The 18730-nt window shown below is 34.8% G+C and overlaps 2 protein-coding genes across 2 annotated transcripts; one reads left to right on the top strand and one right to left on the bottom strand.

The window, feature by feature from the left end:
* The first annotated feature begins 9925 nt into the window (after positions 1-9925).
* Positions 9926-13300, top strand: LOC122578358 (microtubule-associated protein RP/EB family member 1B-like). The gene is made up of 8 exons (XM_043750306.1): positions 9926-10250; positions 11007-11075; positions 11155-11241; positions 11375-11481; positions 11559-11701; positions 11911-11984; positions 12071-12184; positions 12888-13300. The coding sequence occupies exons 1-8, from the start codon at positions 10134-10136 to the stop codon at positions 12975-12977; spliced, it is 801 nt and encodes a 266-aa protein (XP_043606241.1). The 5' UTR covers positions 9926-10133; the 3' UTR covers positions 12978-13300.
* A 979-nt stretch (positions 13301-14279) lies between these two features.
* LOC122610657 (PH, RCC1 and FYVE domains-containing protein 1-like) lies at positions 14280-18206 on the bottom strand. Its single transcript, XM_043783627.1, has 8 exons — positions 18168-18206; positions 17936-18022; positions 17589-17678; positions 17403-17483; positions 17081-17239; positions 16428-17009; positions 14544-15654; positions 14280-14443 (listed from the first exon to the last, which is right to left on the bottom strand). Exons 1-8 carry the CDS (start codon positions 18204-18206, stop codon positions 14280-14282), a joined length of 2313 nt encoding a protein of 770 aa, XP_043639562.1.
* Positions 18207-18730: the final 524 nt, after the last annotated feature.

Below are 18730 nucleotides of genomic sequence, written 5' to 3'. Positions count from 1 at the left end.
GTTTTATTTACTTTTTATACTTTTATTTTTTTAACTTTTGTCGTGAAAGTTTCATTATCTTACTATTTGTCACAAAACCTTATTTCTTTTACTTTTGGCACGAATTTTGTTTTATTTAGTTTTTAAACTTTCATTTTTCTTACTTTTGTCAAAAAAATTTCATTCTTTTTACTTTTTATCACATAAGTTTACTAAAGTTTTCACCTTTTTACTTTTGCCACATCACTTTCGTTTCTTTTACTTTTTGCACGAAAGTTTTGTTTTATTTACTTTTTATACTTTTATTTTTCCAATGCTTTCCCAAAAAGTTTCATTATCTTACTTTTCACCATATAACTTTTGTTTTTTTAACTTTCGTCAAGCTTTTTGATGTGTGAAATCTAGTAATAAAATTTATAAACACGAATTACCAAAAGACTGACTACTGTACACTCACAGGCAGTGTACCTGATCGCATGTAGTATAGTAAAAACTGGTAAGCCGAGATCGTTCACAAGGACTTTATAAGCAATTGTAACTATTAGGTGATTCAAGTAAAATGGGGGGTTTTGTGGCCGAATTGCCACTTTGCAAGTAGTTAGTAAAATTGGTTAGTAATCCCTTAGGATTAATCGAAAGAAGAGTTTGTTGTTTAAAACAATAAATTAAAGGTCATCTATCTTGATTTCGCTCGACAACATGTTAAGATTGCACATTTGATGAAGTTCAAATTCAATTTAGCGATTAAATGACCGAGACTCAAATTAATCTTCAACCCCGTACCCGTCAGGTTTACAACTTATTTGACTCTCTTGTATAAACTAGTTTCATTATTAAGACCGGTACCCCGAGACGCATTTTTATAACTTCTCTAGTTCAACAATGGTTTTGGTCATTTCAGATAACAATTGTGTCTATTGATTGTACCCAACCATCAACCCGTTAATTCTTATTAATTATTAATTACCTTCTACCGTACCCGTCATAGAACCAACTGCTCCTAACCAAACAATCAAAATAATTTCTACCCAACCCTAGTTGCCACTAAGCTTGAATACAAATTATCCGCAAACAATAATTAAATAACAAAGAATTAATAGATTGAGATCACGACACGACGTTAAATCAAATCACTTGAATTATAAAATATTGTGCAATCCTTACATATTTTCTTACACCATCAAGATGGATGAAAAAGGGCGATTAGCCACTCATATTATAATGCGAATAAAAACAAACAATAATATATGAAAACATATTGTACCGAATGTTGAAAATCGTTTGATAATGATAAGTAATGGCTAAACAAATCTCCGATCACGTTAGTAATCTCCAAAGAATGATTTCAGATGAAAAACCCTTCAAAAATATACTTGCCGTCGTCCAGAGAATAGACGATAGGGTTTTGGAATGATGAAACACCCTTTATATATGTTTCCAAAATTCTGCATATTCGAGCCTTGTTGCGGCGCAATGAGTTTTGACTTTTGCGTTGACTTTGACTTTTATTGACTCGAGCTGGCTGAGGACTTGTGGTGTTGCGGCGCAAAAACTTCCTATTGCGGCGCAACTTCAATTTCTGACATATTTGTTGCGGCGCAACAATGAGTTGCGGCGCAATAAAGTTTGACTTTTGTTGACCAGCTTATTTCTCCACCCAAACGCTCCAGAATTCATCCGTTAGCACTCGTTTTGCCTCCAGAAAGTTATTTTCTCCAGATTACCGCTTAGGTACCTGTTATCAACCTGAAACACTAACAAATACCATAAACGCACCAAATGTAAACGAAAACGAATCATAAACATCGATAATCAACTACTTAAGCTATGGGAAATGGACATAAAATACGACATATCACTTTTTCCATTCCTGTCACAACTTTTAAATTTTTTACTTTTTGTCACATAACTTTATTTATTTTTTACTTTTCGCATGAAAGTTCTGTTTTACTTAGTTTTTAAACTTTTATTTTTCTAACTTTTACCATTGAAAGTTTTAGTGTTTTTATTTTTAAACACATAAATTTCTTAATTACTATGAGTTATATATTTTACGTCGTTATCTTTATTGTGATAGTGACCTTAAAAAAATAGATAACCGTGCTAATATGTATAAACCGATGCCGCCCAATGGACGGCGTGATCTCCTAGTTACACAAATTCATCAATAACCGTCTCCTAACTAACTTATACTAATATTTACACTTTAAGTCCCTAAAGTTCCAACTTGCACAAAACATATACAAAGTATTATATTTCATAATTTCTGAATTTGATTTCTTTTGTGTATAAATAATGTATCGTGTGTTTTACAAAATGGACGTTGTTCATGTCATGCATTTTAATATCAGAGGCAGAGGGAGGGGAGGGGCAGGGGGGTGCTGAGCCCCTGCCAATAAGCCCAATTGTAATGAAACTTTTTCAGCACATAATCACTAATTAGTTGTCTAGTCACCCCTAATGTGTCTTTCAACAAAATAGAACCAACGAGAAGAGAGGCAGGGAAATAGATCAGAGGCAGTGAAAATTTTCACAACAATCAACGGTTTCCTTTCTTTGATCTTTCCTTTTTTCTTTGTTCTTTAATCAATTATGTATATCCTTCATTAGATTACTTCGATTTCATTATTATTATGATAAACAATATTGTAAATAACTGTGCGAGGTTTTATTTGTTACTTGAGATGACGTAGTAGTAATTAATATGAACAAGACATTCATAAACATAAGCAAAATTGGTTGTAGATAACATTTAACAAATCTGAGCAAGTTTCTTTGAAAATCGATGAAATCATCGCATATATGATTCGTTATGAGTACTATTATATACCATATGTAAGCCCCCCTCAACTTATAATCCTGGCTCTGCCTCTATTTATAATGTATGGAATTTGAGAATTTGGTTCGATAAGGTTTTTGCTGTGTATTTGAAGTCAATTCTATACTTCGTATATGTACAAGTCAATAACTACGAGTCATATACATGTGCAATGCGGTGGCGATAGAGATAACGTACGGTGAGGGCTGGTGGTGGCGGCGGATGACGGGGACGACAATAGTACTGAATGTAAAAGTAATTGATACTAAACGGGGTAGCTAGTGTAATATTATACAAGTTGTCCCTGTCTTCATATTCATATTCTTCTTCCTCATGATCTTATCCTTAGGCATACATTTAGGCATATTTATCGTTATCTTATTTTTAATATTACACAAGTTTTCTTTGATGTTTTCATATTCCTTTTCCTTAACTGCAGGGGCATAACCACATATAACTTAGGGGTAGTCGGGGCTACGGATCCGCTAAATTCATGTAGTACAATTTTTTTTGAAAAACAATGTATTTTTTTATTGATGTTACGAGTCAAATAAATATGGGATACCGGTCAATGTGATCAACTTTAAACTTTTGAAACATTTTTCTATCAATAAAACTTATAAATACGTATCTATACAACTAAATGATCAATAAAAACTACTAAAAGTGCAAAAAAAAATTCTTAAAATTTATTATAAATAGCGAAAAATCATGAAAAAAGGCTAAAAATCGTAACAATTTAATCGTTATCATTGTTATTGTTACTTTACACCGATACAAGACTAGTGGGAAAAATTTGTGCTACCCGTCACTTTTGTTTTTGATTCTGCCACTGCAAGTTAACTGATATGTGTAGAAAGGCTAAACTCCATAAACTATAAAGTGCATACTCTCTACGAAGTAAATGAAATAATATATAAACACAAAATAATAATAATAGGCGGAAGTAAGAAGTTCATGTATGAAATGACAATGGGTTGGGTTCGGGGCGGGTAGTGTCAAACCCGAACCCGATAAAGAATATGCGACCCGAACCCGACCCGATACTCATCGAGTATCTTATCGGGGACCCCGTCGGGGGTAAAATAATGCCCCAAAACCCGAAACCCGACCCGATAAAATAGTTATTTTTCAATAATAGTTACCAAAGTCTTGTTTATTTGAGAAATGATACTACATGCTCTTGATGTTTTGAGAAATGGATATGCAAGTGTGGAATGTAGATACAAATTAGTTGAAATAAGTGTGAAACATTGTAATTACAAAGGTGAAATATAAATTCAAAACTAATCACTTATAAGTGTATGTGTATATATATATATATATATATATATAGTCATTGATATCGGGTCGGGTCAAGTCGGGGTGGACATGCCCCACTCCCTGCCCCGAACAGATTCGAGTATCAGGTATTCTCGTCAGGTATCGGGTTTCTCCGTCGGATCAGTTTTTTTTTTTTGCCATTCCTAATACGATGAATGAAATCTTATTCCCTTTGTTAGTTAGTTGGTACATTAAATGCACTCCTACTAATGTCCCTTCGTCTCTATGAACAAGTTAGTATATGTTTTATCTCTATGGTTAGATAAGTATATATATATAGGGGGAAGTGAGTATGTTTCTTTATAAGCTTTAGAGATGATTTTTCATACGTCTTTATATTGTACGTTATATATGATAAACTTATAGTATGTTTCTTTATAAGATGTTTCTAAACCTGAACCATGTATAAGTAATATATTAGAGGTGTCCTAAAAACTGCTTGGAAACGGCTAGGAAAGAAACCGTTTACGCTATTAAATGGGATCAAGTAAAAAAAAAAATTGGTTGCCATCTCTAAATAATTCGAACTAGGAAAACATTTTCTATTTACTCGTTTATAGTAATATGAACCAAATACTTCGTATGAATTATATAAGGTTCAAACATTTTGACATACGACGCAATGAGCCTATGAGTAAGGGTTTTTAAATTTTTTGATAATGGGATCATCTAACTATTGAACTGTAAAGTAGTTGGTACTTGGTAGCTGTAAGCCCAATTTCGACTGGGCTACTATGAAAACCGATTTGGATCATGCTACTTCTGCTATTTCACGTGGTCTAGCACTCTATAAGTCTAGCTCTAGCCATTTAGGTTACTTCTAACAACTATGAAATAAGCTGTTAAAAAAACAACAACTATGAAATAAAATTTTATATTTACTTTCAACATTGTTGTGGCATAGTTATTTTAAAGATTTTTTTAACACTTTAATAGCTAGTACACATTACATACTTTCCAATTCATCGAAACACATTTATTGTTAGTAAAATTTAATAATTGATACATTGGTGTTTTTTATACGAGTAATTCGTTGCATAAATTGTGACGAAAGATAAAGTTACGTTTTTACTTTGGTTTAACCGTTTAACCTTTCAAAAACTACAGAGTCCTGGAACCCTGGTCGATCATAATCGTCCTAAAATTGATCTGTCATGGTTTCTACAGTAGTTGGGCTGTTGGGCCTTACTGACTTTCTAGAAACTCTTAATACATAAATTCATAATCTGGTTTTTCCTTTTGGATAAATTTTCACAAAATGAATTAAACAGCTAAGTGGATGGAAATCATATAGCTTATTTTATACTCGTAAATGTCATAATTAATAGTAGTTGTAAAAGAACATGTAATATAGTCAAAATGTAACACCCTGAGCTAGGCTCGAAATACTACCGAAAAGATATAGCGTATACATGGGATTATCGAAGAACATGAACTATATGAAAATAAAGGGATTCGGTGAATCCATCATCAACAAACAAGTACATAAAGCATAATGCAAATAGGGCAAATGAATCCTTGATCCATGTAAGACTAAGCCCAAACTCTAGCGCAAGCATCCATCAACCATCACGTCTTGGATTCACAAGGTTACCTGAAAAGTGTACTAAACAAGGTCAACACTAGGTTGGTGAGTTCGTAGGGGCGAATGACGAGGATCTAATGCCAAAGCCATTCACAATATGAACAAAGCTAATGAACAAGAAACACACTTACAGTAATCCCTTAAAAGGCACAAGTACTCAATATAGGTTGGCTCGTAGCGCAACCTGGATCCACATGTATCCATTGCACAATTATACCATAGCTAGAACACACATAATGCACAAGAACACAGAATGTCGACATCAACAAATATCCATCAAGTTCTAAAATATCAAACATGTCCATCAATGTCCCTCGATTGTTCTCTTGGCATCCAATTGTCATCAAGTACGTATAGCACCTGTTTATTGCACATGCACACATTGTCCCTCTATTGTCATCGATATTGTCATCAAGTACATAAGTACCCGTTTAATGTCATCAAGTACGTAAGTACCCGTTTAATGTCATCAAATCCATCATGTCCATCAACTTAACCATGCACAATGCACATACATTTCATACGACTTTACATTTAAGGAATCTTAGATGTTTGTATACAGAGTCACCCGCAGCCTTCCCACCACATCTGCAACTCATTAAATGTATCATCGTCTTCCATGTATGTACAACTATCCTAATCATAGATAAATCAATCATACTCGAATAATCTATAATCAATCAATGTCCATCAATGACCCTCACATATGTATTCACATAATGAACTATGCAAGGTATTTAGAATACGCCTAGTAAACAAGAACAAGTAATAATGATATCGATAAGTATCTAACAAGTTCTATAATGCCAAACATGACTATCAATGTCCCTCGATTTCACTCAATTGCACGTAATGTACCTTATTGTACTCAATTGCACGTGATGTATTTCATTGTACTCAATTGTACATAATGTACTTCATTGTACTCAATTGTACATGACCATCAATGTTCACCTAGAAACAAAAACCATGTGTATATACTTCGTACGATACTACTTTTGAAAGGCCTTTAATGCTTATATATAGGGTCACCCGCAGCCTTCCCACCACATCTCCAACCTTTCGAAGGTATTATCGTCTTCCATATATACACAACTAACCTAAAAGTCAACCAAACATGTACATACAATAATCATATAATAACCACGTATTTACACGTTAACAATTCCATCAATCAAACAATGTCATCACTCAAGACACTCAACATATGCACAATCAAGTCATGTCATCATCAAGGGAATCTAACGTATGCTCAATTGAACTATGTCATCAATCAAGGCAACACATATAATTGCACACTCAAACAAGTCAATTCACAACAGTTGTACACTTTTCAGCCCAAATCTCAATTGAGTAGGGAGCTACGAAACTCACCTTGATCGGAAAAGAGAAGTTAAGGTTGAGTTATAAACGTCCAATCGTCCCGCGTCCATAACCTATTAATGTACATAACATGTTTACAAATGAAGACTTTACATATGGTTTTTAACTAGTTCATCTTGGTTCTGATTTTATTCATCTTGGTTCTGATTTGTTCATCTTGGTTCTAATTTGTTCATATTGGTTGTCACTAGTTCATTTTGGTTATGATTAGTTCATCTTGGTTGTGACTAGTTCATCTTGGTTCTGGACTGTAATTAACGGTCGTTAAAAACTAACAGATCTTGGTTCTAATTTGTTGTCAGAATTAGTCCTCAAACTAACGACCGTTAAAACCTGCACCCATTTCGACCCAGTATGCACCCAAGCTTCATTTTGACCTCAAAATCAATTAGGAGACACTTCCAAACTCTTTTCCAAGCATAAATGAACATAACCCACAACACAAACTCGATCTATAACATCTAATCTTGTCCAAATCCGTTCTTGACCCAAATAAAAACCCTAGGAAACCCTAATTCAACTCAAAAATCATTTTGACCATTTTGGAAGCGAATAATCATGTTACCAACACATTTTGGACAAAAACCCATCATGAAAAACTCTTTCATTTCACAATCTAAGACCAATTTATACCCAATTTCATTCAAAACCCTAATTTTGACTCCAAGAACCCATTTTGACCCAAAAGTACTTAGGGTTGACCATAAACAAGATTAATAACATTAAATGATGATTTTGAGTTAGAAATTACTTACCAAATCTTCCACCCAAGATTCAAATCCGAAAATTTGCTAGATGAGTAGTTCTTGTACTTGAAATTGCCCAAATTTTTGATATGATATGAAGATGATGATATAAATGATAACTCTAACACAAATCTTGCTTGAAACAATTATTTTGATGTAAGAATTTTAGAGAGAGAGAGTGTGAATGTAAGTGTGTGTGTGCTCTTATAAGAGACTAGAGAGAGAAAGAGATAAGGAAAATGAAGGATGGGTGGTGGGGAAAGGATAAGGTGGGGTTTTGTTGGGTGGGTCATAAGTTGGGTATAACCCATGGAGGATCCATATCATGTTTCCTAGCTAATTTAGTTATCATCTAAAATATAATAGTCAATTAGTACTAAAAATGATCTCCACTAGTACATTAGTTTCAAATAAATGATAAATGACCTTTTTGAACACATTGAACCCAATTAAACCACAAATTGCACTTGAACATATATTGATTAACTAAATACTTAGTCAAAATGTACACGAAGTCAAAGAGTCAAGAATCATGATTGTTACACAAAATGCTGGCGCTAATCTTTTAATTGCAATCTATGTGCCTTATACAAATATTATTAGTAATAGTAAAGTTAAAAATTGTATATTGCTTATTAGGCCCTTTTTCATCCGTAAACACCCGTTGGTTATATTTTTCATTATAACATCAAATCACATCTTCCTCCTTAATAATACCCCAAGAAGGCCACTTAACAACTATACCTCTTCTTCGCCTCATCTACAAGTATTTTATTATTTCAGATATACAGTATATACATACATACCACATACACTCGCATACTTATCCAACCCCACAAACGACTCATCGATCTCGCCTTCCACATGATGCAAGCCCCCACGACATCCCCACGATTCCTCTGTGTCGTCCACATCGTGGGAGAACACTGACAAGAACACCGTCATGCGTGTAGATGGGAGGGGCATTAAAGTATGATGCTGGAAATAATAAAAACAATTCACACGAGTTTTTTTCACTCATTTTAAAGTCTTCACAATTATTGATTCGAGATGAGTCTAGATAGTTGTTGAATTTATTGATTTTCTTCTAGATTGTAATTGTAATTATAATTGTACTTCTCGACAACTAGGATTTTGCTAGGATGCCTCTTTAGTAATATAATATATATATTGGTCAAAATAATAATAATTAAAACATCATAAATTTTGAAAAAGATTAAAACATCAAAAACTTGGTATCCAATAGTTGAAGGTTGTTCTTTTTACCTAAACGCATACAATTTTAACCGAATAGATAGATATAGTATGTATGTTGTTCATTAAAAAGAATAGCGTATATTTCTATCTCTATTTCATTATAAATCATTTATTCCGTCAAAAATTTTCAACTTTTCAACTTTTTAGTCACTCATTTTCATCTCTCTTTAAATCTCAACCACTCATTCTCTCCTCCATAAATCATTTTATTACTCTAATTCATCCAAAATCTTTTATCTCAAAAACCGTACATTGATAAATTATAAATATTATATGGGTGTTCTTAAAATTTCATGTTTTTTCATTAGAAAGGTCATTCGATATACTTTCGACGAATTTTTAAATCTAAGGGCAGAGCCTGTACGGCTAAGACATTTAACTATCACACTCTATAACCTATCACTATTTATAACTTATTACACTCTATGACTTATCACCCTGACCATCTCACCGCCGCAACACGCGGATACTTTTCTCTCGTGTTACTATGTGAGTATGCAATGTTTACCAAAAAAATATAGGAATTATAATATCGCTTCCCTAACTAAAATAGAACAAGAATAGGAATAGGAAGTTACTAGAAGACAAGCGCATAAAACAAGCAATAGATGCATTATTTGGTTATGAGAGACAAATATTAAAGTCCATGAGGCCATGAGGGTCACTATCTAGTTATGATTCACGAGGATACCGGCCCGGCTGAAGCTGGACTAGACCAAGTCTCACGGTCCCATACAAAATTTATTGTAAAATATTGAATTCAAAACAATATTTTTAAAAAAACTTATATTTGAAAAAAAAAAAAATGAAAAGGAAAGAACAAAGAAGGAAATGAAACAAGTTAAGTTAAAGTGATGCGCCAAATATCTTTATGGGCTGGGCTGGCCGGTAGGTGGTTTTTTCTGACGCCATTTGCCAGCTTTTGCCTCCCTTGCTTTCCTTTTTAAAACTTTTTCAAATTTTACAAAAAACATTCAAATAAATGCCAGAAATTTTTATTTGATCTTGGTTCTGGTTGGTTGGAGTTTGTGAAGAAAATAAAATGGCAAGCAGCAATAATGTGATAGGAATGATGGACAGTGCATATTTTGTTGGAAGAAATGAACTTCTTTCTTGGATCAATGCCAGCCTTCAACTCAATCTTTCTCGTATTGAAGAGGTACAAACATACATCTTTATTACTATACATATATTTGTATTATTATTATTATTATTATGTGTGAGCGACCTTTTATCAGTAGGTCCAGGTAGAAAAAAGTAAATTAACGTAGTAATATAATTTAATGGACATGAGTTAGGATTTTGACCCCAGACCTTGAAAACACTTAAATCTTGACCCTTGAATTTATTTTTGTTTTTAATTTTCAAAAGCCCAGATTTATGGATCTTGGGTGAAAATTGTAAGATTTGTAATATGACAGGATATCACTTTTCAAAAGTAAATTCAAGGAGTTTATGTTCTTCATTTTGGCACAAAGTCAAGAAATTAGCTGCTTTGCGAATCGTGTTTGTGAATTTTTCATATATATAGTGCATCCAAAAAAATCTACAAGTTATGGGAAAGTTGAAACTGCCAAAAAACTTACAAATGATTATGGGTGGGTCAAAAGTTGGTAGATTCCCTGACTAGTGTGGTCATTTTGGTGGCTGAACCGTTGCTAACTAGTAGCCGATGTTGACTAGTTGTGTAACTGCGCGGGTGATTGGGGTGACAATGATCATACTATCATTTTTTGGGTCCAGGACGATGTTGGTAACTCATACGGGTGTTACCAAGTTCAACTTAAGTCCCTTGATTACACTAGAATTGTTAACATATTCTGTGCAAGTAAATTAGTTTAAACTCGACTTTATTCATGTTGTGTTTTTGTGGTTCATTAGCTTGTTATTTATAAATTGGAGTGCTGTGATGTAGGTTGCTTCAGGTGCTGTGCAGTGCCAGATGATGGACATGACCTATCCGGGGGCTGTTCCAATGCACAAGGTATGACGGACTGTTCATCTTGTTGTTTGTTGTTTTCTGCTAAACCGAGTGTTGATAGAATAATGTGGTTTGATTACAGGTTAATTTTGATGCAAGGACAGAATATGATATGATCCAAAACTACAAAGTGTTGCAAGATGTATTTACCAAACTAAAAATAGATAAAGTAAGGTTTTCTCTTTGGGATGAACTTATAGAATTTTAATAAATTTATGTAAATGGGCATCATTTTTTCTTTGTTATTTTTAGTTTTGGGGTTTGATGGGTCTAAAAGATAAAGGCTTTTGATTTTGTTGCAGCATATTGAAGTCAACAGACTGGTCAAGGGTCGACCATTGGACAACTTGGAGTTTCTACAATGGTTGAAACGCTATTGTGAGTCTGTTAATGGCGGAATCATGAACGAGTATGTTACAATCATCTGCTATTATGTTGTTCCTTTTGGATCAGACATTTCTGGTTACTTATTTTGTATTTTTGCAGGAATTATAATCCTTTAGAGCGTAGAGGTAAGGTATGTAAAGAACGTCATTTCAAGGCATCCCAGAAGAGTTCGAAGTCTCTGCAAACATACAACTCTCAGAATCCTGGTTCAGGGGACAAATCCGGCGTTCCGAAGATGACTGGTGAGCTCATACACTTTATTCTTTCATTAGATTAACGCGGTTCAATAATCTTGAACTGGAACTAGGCCAAAACAATAGAATGGGAATGGTCAAATTGATTTTGGGAGTAATAAACTAATTGAGAATTGTTGAAATATGTAAACTATGTGTTAAGTGGGTGAGTGTGAGAGATGTCATTGATCCTAAATTCCTAATATTGATTGCCTCAGGGAATAAGCAAAAATCAAGGGCAGTAGTAGTTGAGTCTGATTCTTCAGATGAAATCCAGGCTTTGTCGAATGAGGTACACCTAATAGAATACCAACTTCCATCCCTATGCTATCATGTTTCATTCAACAAGTAATTTCAATTCTTAATATTATGATTCAGATTACAGAGCTGAAGGTATCTGTAGATCTTTTGGAGAAAGAAAGAGATTATTATTTTGGAAAACTACGAGACATAGAAATACTTTGTCAGGCGCCTGATTTGGAACATATTCCGGTAACTTGTGGCAAAGATGTTATTTTTCTGGGTTTACTTTTTCATGTGTTAAAGGCCTTAGCATTGCTATGATACACTTGCACTTCATTGAATTGAGAACCGACCATTTATAGCTATCCACTATCCTAATGTTTTTGTATGCTATAAATCTTGCTGAAACTGCAATTTATCAAACTTTAACCAAAACCTTAAATCTAGAGAATCCATTTAGATCTTTATCAAGGAGTAACATAATCATGGTGTCCATTTCAACACTATAGGTATCTTGATTTCTTTACATCCTATAGCAGAGTAGTGTTTCCTCAAAATGTTATTGCGATTGTGGCATCGAAAAATCACAAGCACCGTCTTATTCTTCTTTTTTTCTAGTTGCACATGAAAGATAACAGGGTCAGTGAGGTAGGATAACAGGTCAAATGAGTGATCATATAATGATGAAAACAAGTTGGGTTGGGTTGACCCACACACTCCTTAGTCAAAAAGGTGACTTTTGCTGGCTTTCGACTTGTTCGACCCATACGACCTTGTTCCGCCCATTTGACTATGTCTTATTAAGCCTTTTTCTAAACTTACATGATCCACTTGTTTCAAGAAATGAAAAATTATATGAATCAATTCATTCATAAGGAAATATAATTTTTTGCACCAATTCCCATAAGAGTCACCTTCAATCTAACTGAACTCTCTTATATACGTTGCACAGATGGTTGCGGCCGTTAAGAAGGTACTATATGCTGCAGATGAGGGGTCTGCACTTGCCGAAGCTCAGGAAATTTTATCAGCCAATCAGTGAATGACAGTTGACCAAAAGAAAAAGCGATGATGATGGAGACAATCTTCAATTCACTTGCTCTGTAAAATTAAGTTATCACTAGGACATCTTTAACCACATGATGAACAAGAACATGCATTGATCAAGTAGATCATCTGGATGTATAATCAAACCATTTGCACCAGCACTCAGCCTTTATGTTATGTTCAAGTTCTTAAGGTTCCTGGGTTTTTCATTTGATGTTAACAGACGTTATTCGCTATCTTTCCCTAATTCCCCCCTAACTTGTGGCTAATGTGCATTATTGCTTAGTTTGAACTGATATGCACAGTTTTATTGATGTGTCTGATGTGTGAGATTATACTTATTTGTAACAGAAGAAGATATATTTGGCTTCAGCAAGATATACTTGACAAAGGTCATTTAATGTAACTCCGGCAGTGAATTCTATCCATTGATCTAGTAGCTCACTTCTTCATACTCTGAATAGACCTGACAAAATCTAAAATCCTGTTAAGATGTTACTTTGCTAACTAATGTGTTCCATTTTAAGAATACAATGATAGATCTGTAACTGGTCGAACTACTAGAGCCCCTGAAATATATAAGACAACTCTTCGTTGAACCATCTACATGATAATGGGAATTATATACAAAGGGTCTGTAACTGCACATGATGTATCACTGCTAATTCCATTAGTAGGCACTTCTATAGCATTATCAAGCAAGCGAAAATGTATGTACATACCTCCAAAACTACCAGAGATAATTGCAATGGAGATGCCTTAAACAGAATGTACATCGTCTAAATGGTTTAGTGCCTTTTGATAGAAGCTCAGCCATTGGTCCTAGAAGTTCATTCAGTATATGTACCTGAGACTCTGCACATCGAAGAAGATCCCTGGCCTTTCAGTACATCTTCCAACTGTCATAACATTGCACTAGTCAATGACCAGCATATCATATATACTAGTATATGCAAGCTAAATTTTCTCAAAAGACGACTATTAGGCATATATAGGTCGACTGGCATCCAGTCAATCGATTGTGTCCCAACAATTCACTTACCTGTGCAGTGAGAGATTTTATTTCCTCCTTTGCAGCTTTGTTTTTCTCCTCTTCAATTCTGACTTGTTTAGTTGCTTCTTTCAATTGTATTGTTGTTGTTTTGAGCTCAGATTCAAGGATTTGAGTTTTCTGTATAAGATACTCGACCTATATATAAACGACCAAGTTATTTCCAACTATATACTATTGAAAATATTTCTTTAGGGTCAATCAGATTTTTGCACAACCAGGCATACATTTAATATTTTATGAAGATCAAGAAATAACCTGTTCCCTAAGTATTGATACGTCTTTGATAACATTGTCATCCTTTCTCTTGGAATCATCTACTTCTGCTTCAGGTAGCACAAGATTTGTGGAGTGATTAGGACTTGATTTAAAAGATACAGGAGATGTTGCTCGAGAAGTACTGACTGAGCCTGGAAGGGAAACAGACATCCTTCCCAGGTTTTCAAAGAGAAATGGAGACGGATTTGATGTATACGAATATTCTCTTTGGAGAAAGTGCATGACTGTTACCAGAGAGTTTGAATGAATCAAAAGAGGAGAGCCGAGAAAACAGGCTTGGTGATCTATGGTCACCATCAGGGCCTGATCTACGATTGCTATTTGCTTTAGTGGTCTTGGGAGGTAAATCATTTGTTTTCGTATCAGTTTCATCTTTATGGAGCTTGTGATAACAATCTTCACATACACGGTATGTTTTGTCCGTGTTTGGAGCCAAGGATGCCTTTATTGATTTCCTATTGGTACATGGTTTACAGAAAGCAAGCCCACAGTTGAAGCAGTTCTGGCGCTTCCTTTCTAAATTAAACTGTGCATGACAACTTGTGCACATGGGAAGGTCGGGAGTACGCACCTGTTTACGAACACAAATGGCAACTGTCACATTATATCCACATACCACACTTTTCACTTGTGGTTCGCTAAGAGCTTCAATTAGTGTAGGAATATTTCTATCTTTATTATCTCCATGTCCTAACTGCCCTTTTCCTCCCTTTCCCCATGTAAACACCTCAGATTTTGAAGTTAAAACTGCAACATGATGAGATCCACATGATATTTCTTCTATGTCTTCAATGCACAAAGGAACATTATAATTACTTTTGTTACAATTATTTTCACCTCCCATTGTGTATACGTGCCCAGAGGTAGCTAAAGCAACTGTCATACCATCCCCACATGCTACTTGACTGAAGTTTTTATCATATAATAAGACGACACACAAGGGACTTAATCTTGGATTCTTGTCACCATGACCTAGCTGGCCGTAATCTCCATTACCCCATGTGAATAGTTTCCTAGAAAATGAGTTATGAGAAGTCAAAGGTTCAAGGTCGACATCTACAATAGCAGCAGTATGCCAAACACCACAAGATACTCCAACTGTTCTAAGTCTGTTTAGAGCCTCAACAGGTTTAGGATGACATGTGCTATTAGTGTTTCCATGTCCAAGTGCACCAAAAGTTCCATCTCCAAAAGTAAACAGCTGACCGTCTGATGTGATGGCTGCAGAATGCCATGGCCCACAAGAGACAAACGATATATGCATTCCGTCGATCTGGCCACTGACTTTTTTGGGAATCCAGTGACTGACAGAACTGTTGATTCCATCACCCCAGGTGTATAGTGTTATTAATTTAGTGAAACTATGGGATATGGTTATGACACTTGGATATGGGTTTGGAGGTACGGAGTGTACACCCATTAAAGTGAACGACATCCCGGACCCAAAAGATTGTTGTTAATTATATAATCATATAAAAACTTATTTTGATGGTATTTTATCTACACATTGAAAATATGAAATGAGATTTTGCAATATGTATACAGACACATTTGTAAACAAATTGCATGAAACATGGAAAAGTATATTTACATGCTAGTAACTTTGAAAATGAAAAGTACAGTGTTATTGACTTATTTTGGCATGTACAATTTTACTTCTTCTTATTCATACAAAAGTCATTTTATGCTGCCAACTTGATTACCTCAATTCACATGGAAAGTCAATTATGAACATGCCATCTAGTTATCTTGAAAGCTTGCCACATCCTTATAAATATGTATGCATCCATGCATGCAGGGATAGAAGTAATAACATATACGTACAACAATATACATTGTGAGCTTTTGAGCTTTCTTTTAACAATCTTTTGGGTGTCTCATAACGAGAAGGATACGTGAGAATTTATATACAAAACGCGAAATACTTTTTAGCGAACGAGTTCTAGATTTCTGCCAAAATCTTGAACATTACTCTTTGTATTATCCCAAAACAAAATTCGTGTAACCCAGGCAGATAGGGTCGAATTGTTGTTTTCAGAAAGTGATATCACGATACAAAGAGATATCCGGTTATTGATTTCTTACCCTTGTAACTTGAAATTCCCCAACATATAGATCCCCAGATTGCGTTACAGCACATATGTGGTTTTCTCCACATGATACTGATTGGATGTTTGATCTGCTGATATCAATGATGAGCTTTGGGGTTGACACATCATCTTCTACTCCATGGCCAAGCCTACCACCGGATCCTTCTCCCCAACTATAAGCCTCACCTTGTTCGGTGACTACCACCGCATGTTTACTTCCACAAGAAACTTTTCTCGCATCGAAAGATTTATCAGGGTTTAAAGCCTTTGGCAAAAGTGAATCCCTTTTGGTAGAATTTGAGTTTCCAATTCTATGCACACCACCTCCTAGCAGCCCGTCCCCAGTTCCCTCTCCCCATATGAAAACAACATGCAAATCATCAATAGATGATTGCATAGAAGAACTCACAGGATCACTGTCTGCAGGACTACTAGAATAGTGATCATCGTGTAACCTGGAAAATTTTGACCCGTATGTTTTGAGAATATATTTGTTTTTCGGGGAACATTTTCCTGGCTCAGTATACATTAACAGATCAGAGAATGCTCTTCCCAAATTTTTATTACTCTTGATAGGAACCAAAGAAGTTTCATTCTTCCCTGAATCCTGTTAATTGCAAAACGAACATCAGATCAAGTAATGGATTCACAAAGTGTTATGAACAACAAAGTTGAGACCTCACTGACTATGTTACTGCTGCTATATGGTGTGATTGACCGAGACTTCTTTGGTGTATTTGAGCTTGAACCATCTAAAGATATTTGGCATTTATTCTTTGAAATAAGAGCTTGCAGGGCAACAAACCAAATTTCACCTTCCCCCTTGTCTTTGCAAATCTGTCAAAAGGATTTGATTCTTTAGTGTATACAGCTTGTATCTTAGCAGCAGGATGATTTTATTCTACAAGACACCATGAGTTTGACTTTCCATCCTAAAGGTCTAAAAGACGACTTGAATTGTAGTTTTTCAAGTATCATGGACAACAGTATGTGTGCCTACCACATCCAACGATCTGTTTCCATATAGAAGCGAAAATGATTGATATTCCTTCTCAGGTTGAGGATACCGTTGGAATACTGCCTATTATATCAGGAAAAGAAAAAACATGAAAAAGAACACTGAGCAACTTAACTTGTAAACTTCAAGTCCTAATAAGTTCATAACTTGTCAAAAGGTACAACTTACGGTCCTCTGTCCAGGCATGATCCTAGACACCCGACTCAGTGGAAGTTGTTTCTCCTCCTTTTTAACACACCATATTATTGTCTTCTCATCCTGGATTATACGATAATATAAAGTTACTTGGCAATATAAAATGGAGAAAAGACCTTTTGACATGCAGGGCTAAACTAAGGACCGCGCGCAGTATAACTTCAAGCAATACATAGCTCAAAACTGTTTCAAGATCTAGCGCTTAATAGAATAGGTACAGAAATATATCTAACCAGCTATTCATACTGCAATGAACTTATAAAATTAGTAAATTACATACCATATCTTGGTTAAGTATAATAAACCAGATTGATACTCACTTTGGAAATCTGAAACGGGCAGAACTTTGGCTTCCCCATCCGCCCATATTTCAGTAAATATGACCATTTCTTCAAAGAAGCAATAGCCTGCAATTTAAGACTTCAAACATGAAGGATCATCTTGGGTTTTCAAACTGATATTCTGACATCAGACCGCATAAGTCAGACTATGGTTCAAACTGTTAACCCAATTCACCAAAAAAGTCGAAAAGTGAAGAGTAAGAAAGTCTACATTCTTCTCCTCAAGGCTAATCTTTTTCAAGTCAGTCATTCATCCACACTTCCTTTCTAACATTAAAAAACCTGTTTAAATTGGCAATTAGCTTACCCATCAGAAAATTAACCTAAGAACATAATCAGCAAAAAAACTAGGGCTAAATGCGCCGAGATGTATCTACCTTTTACAACTTGTATGTGGATGCTTTATGCTTATATGGTTGCCACGTAAGAAAAAACACCTTACGAAAACTGAAAAAATGATAGATACATACAATAGCAAGAACGTAAAAGTTTGCAACATAATCACTAACATCAACATATCAACAAACAATAAAACAGAACCAGGCCTCTAAGTATAATGTGAAACAATTGCTGTAAGTATATGATCGTAATTGGAAAAATTACTCTACAAAAACATTTTAAAAGAAAAAAAAAAAAAAACTTTTGCAAAAAATATAAATGAAAGTTTGAAACTGAGAGGGGTGCAATCACCTGTTAATATTTAGAGATGTTGATAATATTTAGGTTGGAAAATGAGTATTTGTTGTCATAGGTTCAGAATTAATGTTGGTAAAT

The sequence above is a fragment of the Erigeron canadensis genome, chromosome 8, assembly GCF_010389155.1.
Source record: "Erigeron canadensis isolate Cc75 chromosome 8, C_canadensis_v1, whole genome shotgun sequence".
NCBI lineage: Eukaryota > Viridiplantae > Streptophyta > Magnoliopsida > Asterales > Asteraceae > Erigeron > Erigeron canadensis.
The sequence above is the reverse complement of the archived record's forward strand: the minus strand, read 5'-3'. Positions and strand labels throughout refer to the sequence as shown.

Bases quoted from the DNA above. Each gene is read 5' to 3' on its own strand.
- LOC122578358 (XM_043750306.1), top strand. From the start codon at position 10,134: ATGGCAAGCAGCAATAATGTGATAGGAATGATGGACAGTGCATATTTT. The intron at 11,702-11,910 runs GTGAGCTCATAC...TGATTGCCTCAG, and splicing joins CGGCGTTCCGAAGATGACTG to GGAATAAGCAAAAATCAAGG. The intron at 11,985-12,070 runs GTACACCTAATA...ATTATGATTCAG, and splicing joins TCCAGGCTTTGTCGAATGAG to ATTACAGAGCTGAAGGTATC.
- LOC122610657 (XM_043783627.1), bottom strand. From the start codon at position 18,206: ATGACTGACTTGAAAAAGATTAGCCTTGAGGAGAAGAAT. The intron at 17,240-17,402 runs GTAGGCACACAT...TCCTTTTGACAG, and splicing joins GAAACAGATCGTTGGATGTG to ATTTGCAAAGACAAGGGGGA. The intron at 17,010-17,080 runs GTCTCAACTTTG...TGCAATTAACAG, and splicing joins GCAGTAACATAGTCAGTGAG to GATTCAGGGAAGAATGAAAC.